General features: G+C 35.4%; 1 protein-coding gene across 1 annotated transcript; it reads right to left on the reverse strand.

Moving 5' to 3' along the window:
* Positions 1 to 350: 350 nt before the first annotated feature.
* On the reverse strand, positions 351 to 4753 carry LOC114129007 (facilitated trehalose transporter Tret1-like). The gene is made up of 7 exons (XM_027993624.2): positions 4437 to 4753; positions 4197 to 4335; positions 2727 to 2862; positions 2307 to 2591; positions 1836 to 2218; positions 1624 to 1750; positions 351 to 1414 (listed from the first exon to the last, which is right to left on the reverse strand). The coding sequence occupies exons 1-7, from the start codon at positions 4442 to 4444 to the stop codon at positions 870 to 872; spliced, it is 1623 nt and encodes a 540-aa protein (XP_027849425.1). The 5' UTR covers positions 4445 to 4753; the 3' UTR covers positions 351 to 869.
* Positions 4754 to 5490: the final 737 nt, after the last annotated feature.

Here is a 5490-nt window from a genome sequence, read left to right on the forward strand (position 1 = left end):
GTACAACTGTACAGGTACTTACTTGATATTTCATACTTCATATATTAACTATTATTTCTGTAACTAAGTATACCTTATCCATATTATGGTTATTATTAACTTATTGTTAACATTAAATTATAAATATTTATTTTATTTAAACTCTAATATGGCTATATTAGAAATCAGGATACACGTGTACCGTGTACCAACGAATTACGCTTATAATTTTTAAATTTTATAAGCGAACAAATATAATAATATCAATAACTTAACATTATATTTTTACTCACAATGATCAGATAATACTTTAAATAAATATCGAATAGAATTGAAAGGACTTTGAAATACAAATAATATGGTGACAATAATAAATAATACAAATTTATTATTTATTGTAATGGATATTATTAAAAATCATTCAATTTATATATAAATTGTATATAATATATTATATATAGTATATATCTATCAATATATTATTCACATAGTATAACAAAATACTTTTTATTTTCTAAAACTATAATAAATCACTTTTAGTCAGTCTTAAAAACAACTATAAAGGTATAAATATCGTAAAATCTAATACTACATCAATAATGATATTATGGTAGGTAAAGTAAAAATGCCATTAATATCGTCGCATCTTTCAAAGTTTGAAACCATCGAAAACAATACTTAATCGAGTTAATCGTAGTTTTAACAATAGCATTATTATATAAAACCATGTTCGAGACAACGTGCTACGTATTGCAACGAGATACGACATTAAATCATTAAAAATAATAAAACAAATATATACACATATTATATATTCAATAAGGAACTAATCGATGGCGATATTTCCTCATCGTCGTAGTGTTCGATTTAACACAACCGTCGTCGAGTCTTCACACGGTCACATTAGTGTCGCGGTTTGGCAAATTGAAGACAATATCGGGATATGTAAATTTTTTGTTGTTGTTATCGCATTGGATGGAAGCCATTCCATTGGTTGTGATGACAACGGGCCTTTTCTGTTTTTTCTTATTGTGGAACGAATCCTCGATCTCTTGCAGCGTTTTATTTTTGGTCTCCGGGCAGAAGTAGTAAAAGAACAAGGTGCTAAGCAGAGACACGACACCGTACACGGCGAACGTACCGGGCTTTGTGACCAGTTCCTGAAGCATCGGGTACGTCTGGAGCACGATGAATATGGAGAAATGTCCGACGCACGTAGCCACACCACCGAGCATGCCCCTGATCTGTCTGGGAAACACCTCGCCGATCATCACCCACGGCACGATTAGGTAACCGATCGTTGAACAGGCGTAGAACACGAACAGGCTTGCGATCGGGAACCACGTGTTTGAAGCGGGTTGCCCGGCCGCCACCCAAATGGCGTTCTGGTACATGTAACCGGCAAAGCACAGCATCGATATGCCGCACCCCACACCTGTAAATAAAAACACATTTACTACCGACCCAGTTACCGTGGTTGGAGAGTAAAGTCCCGCGTGTTGCACGATTTTTGGACTCGAGTCATTATCTATTCGTCATTCAACGCGGTGACTCGCAGAAGTATAAAATTGAAATAAAACACCTAGTATTCGACACGTGACGGCGCGGGCAATCGGCTCGAGTCGACAAATCGTATATACTCACTGGATACGTAGGAAAGCGGCTTCCGGCCCAGTCGCCACATCAACACGCAACCGATCACAGTGAATGCCAACCGAATGAATCCCAGTACGATGGTGGCCATGTATTTGTCAAAAGTAGAACCCGAATCCTGTAAAAATGCCGAAGAAGAGCGGTGATTTTTTACAAATAATACACAATAAAGCATTGGTAATAATCGATGCAACAACACTAACCCGTATCACGTCGACTGCGTAAAACGTGACCACGTTCAGTCCAGAGAACTGGCTCAGCAGGAAATAGATGGAAACAATTATGAACGGTTTGTACGCGGACGGACGGCTGATGAGCCGGAGCTTTTCCTTGAACGTAGTCGACTCGTCTGTTTTGGTGGACATGAGCAGGTCGTTGAATTCGGTGTCCACGTCGCACTTACTATCTCGCACCCGTCTCAGGCTGGCCCTGCATCGGATCTCGTCGTTCTTGGACGATATTAGCCACGACGGCGATTCTGGTATGAAGAATGCTAGAAGCAACGCAATCGCGGGCATCGTGGCGTTGAAGAACGCTAACTTGTCCCAGTCTAAAAATGAACCGATGAAATACTCCAACATGACACCTGCACGAGTTTTTACGATGACGTTATTAATGCGATGTCGTTGCAAAACCATAATCGTTTTAAGAGTAAAAAATTAATCGTTGCACACCCAAAGACGTTCCAACAGATGCGAACGCGGACAACATGCCGCGCAAGTGCGGCTGTGACACTTCAGACGTGTACACTCGGGACGGTGAGCCGATCATGCCGGAACTCAGACCCGCCAGGAATCTGCCGATGTAAATCCACTGAACTGATGTCGCGGAACCCACCAACAACCATCCCACGATAGCGGGCAACTGCAACACGATTAAGGTCTTCTTTCGACCCAATAAGTCGGTGAAGTAGCTGGCCAATATGCATCCGCACGGCGTCCCGATGGTTGACACGCTAGCTGTGATGACGAGAGTCGGACGTTATTATTATAATTGTTAATCATTATATAATATACCATTTATAATCATCGCTATTATGTCGATCGACGCGACTGTCAATTATTGACAAATTTATTGTTCTACTCGAAACTTACCTATCCAAGAGGCTTGATGTCTGTTGATTGGAATCCTGGATCCGACCGTCATAAGTTGGGGTAAACTGACGGCGGTGTAGCCGAACACGAGCCCAGTATTTATGGTACCCCAGTTGGCCGATAAAGCGACGAGGATCTGAAATAATAATTTTTATCATATGACATATAGTGTGTGCCGCAGTCGGTAATTTAAGTTTATTTCATACATCGATACAACAATCAATTAATTACGTCATTGTAGTGCACCATACTATTATGTTGAAATGTGCAATTATGTTAATTAATTATTTAAATTTTTTATAGTTAAAAAAATAAAATTTCTAGTTAAAATGCAATTTGCTTTCTGTTACTTTTATTACAAAGGTTAAGTCTTAATTTCTAAGTCTCAAGGTAATAAAACTACTGTAAAACGAGCGTACGTGACTTGAAAAATTACAATTATAAGTGATAATATTTTATTAATTGTATGATCTTTAAATAATATTATATTTTGAATTAAATATTATATATAATTATTTAGTGTTTGCTCTATATAAGCTGTTTATTCTTATACTCAAAACAATTTACGCAGTTTAATTACTTTTATGATACACAAGATTCAAGTAATTAACACTATACGACAATTGTACTTATCAAATTTTTATTACCGATATAAAATTATTATATCTTTATTGTTTTGACAATCGTTATTAATAATGTTATAATTGTCATCTAAGGTTTTGTGTTTAGAAGGCGATTTGCTTAGTAACTCAGATTTGTATAGCATATTAAAATTATATTAAAAAGCAACTATATAAGTACTTTAGGAAATGTTTTTTGTTAACCATTATTATTTATATATGTATATATATATATATATCAACATTCAATGTGCGTATAGTGTTCGTTATGAAAAGTCCACCAATCGTTCATCGTTTATTATTAAATTTTGTAAAATAACGTCGGCACTTTTTTGTTTACAAAATACAATTTTACTTGCGTTTAATTAAACTGCCAGATGCCATAAAAAAACAATATTACTCTTATCTTTCTCGCGTGTCATTAATGTAAAAATATTATTCTTCGTTATTTATTCATTCTGATAATGATATATAATATATATGGCTTGTAAGCCGACTAGTAAACACGTCGAATTGGCTTCACATTAGATGTGAAAAAATATAATAAATATATATATATATATATACATAAATAAAACCTAATAGTACATTCTAATAAAAAAAAATTAGGTAAAATTATGATAAGTCTTAAATGTTACACCATTAAATTAAAATGACTATAATAATTTATAGGTACATGGCTTATTTTATATGGCTTTCGTATAATCGTCACAATACTTGTATTATATTATGGTACGTGATTAGTGAGAGACAAGCAAAAAGAGAGCTCTCGAACGTTGTGCAACAATCATAGATTACATTTTTAAATGTTGTACTCGAATTATAAATAATAATAAAAACAAAAAAACACCTGTTTAAGCGAACTGCCTTTGGTCAGTTTTGTTAGTTCAGGTGTGTCTTCTTTCAGTAACGGTTCGTCCTTGTTCGGCATTTTGACGGAAATCATCAACTTAGAACCCATGATATTCTCGGCGCTACACATTTCCGAACTGTAACAACGACACGTGACAACGGGGAATGGATGTAAAAATGAAACGTAGTAAAATACGTAACAGTCATTTGCAATGTGCTTTTGTTTTGATATACTTACATCGCCATTTTTTTTTGCCTCTATAAATCAAACGCAAATATTATATAATTATAACTGGACGGTCGCTAATTTGAATGTAACTTTTTCACAAAAATCAATCGACCATTTGTCCATCAAAAAAAAAAAAAAATAAAAAAAATATATCAACAAACGATGATACTCGACGTTGCACCTGTTGCAAACGCGAAAACCAATGTTTCGAAATCAACGTAATTTCGAAAAAATCTGTTTTCTACCGGAGCTGCAACGTTGCGCATCGGAGGCGTTCGACACACTGTTGTAAGCAATCGCCGCTGCGCGCACTTAAACTCGACTGCCGTCCGACGTTGAGGCTGGTCTTGACGCCACCACCGGTGGGCAACATTATTATTATTATTATTATTACTTCAGAACGTCGGCGGGGTGATGATGGTGGTGGTGGTGGTGGCAATGGTGGGGCTGTTGGAGGGACGGACGTGTATATATATTTATAATATAATTTAAATATTATAAGAGTGTGTGTATTTTCTTATGTGCGTCACACGTGCAGCGCTGCGTCGCTAACAGTCGTTTGGCCAAACGTTTGTTTTTCCGCCGCTGTAGTCGGTGTTACTACTTTTTTTTTTCTAAGGGATGGGTCGAATTCAAAGATTTACAAATTCGATCCGAACTCGGACTTGGAATTTTTCCCAAAGCTTTTGAACTCAATCTTCAATATTTTCCTTTCAGTTTTTTCAAAACAAATTTCATACTTAAATAAAGTACGATTTCGATTTTCAAATTTATAAATATTGTTGGATTGAAACTTGGAAATAAATAAATGATAATTATTGTAAACAATGCGATTTATAGTCGAATATGATTTTTTTTTTTTTTAATTTCTTAAAATTTGAATTTTTACAATAGGTTAGGTACATTTCTAGAAAGTTAGCGATAACGTCCGCTGGGGTGGGTATGAATTTAATGACATTTGAATTTTACAGTTATTGGAAAACGATTCGAAAATCTTTTGAATTGAGTCGTGTTTTCCTCGACGCAATGGTAAAATTGGTGATTAGTTTTTTCTCAAACCAAA

The sequence above is a fragment of the Aphis gossypii genome, chromosome 3, assembly GCF_020184175.1.
Source record: "Aphis gossypii isolate Hap1 chromosome 3, ASM2018417v2, whole genome shotgun sequence".
Taxonomy (NCBI): Eukaryota; Metazoa; Arthropoda; class Insecta; order Hemiptera; family Aphididae; genus Aphis; species Aphis gossypii.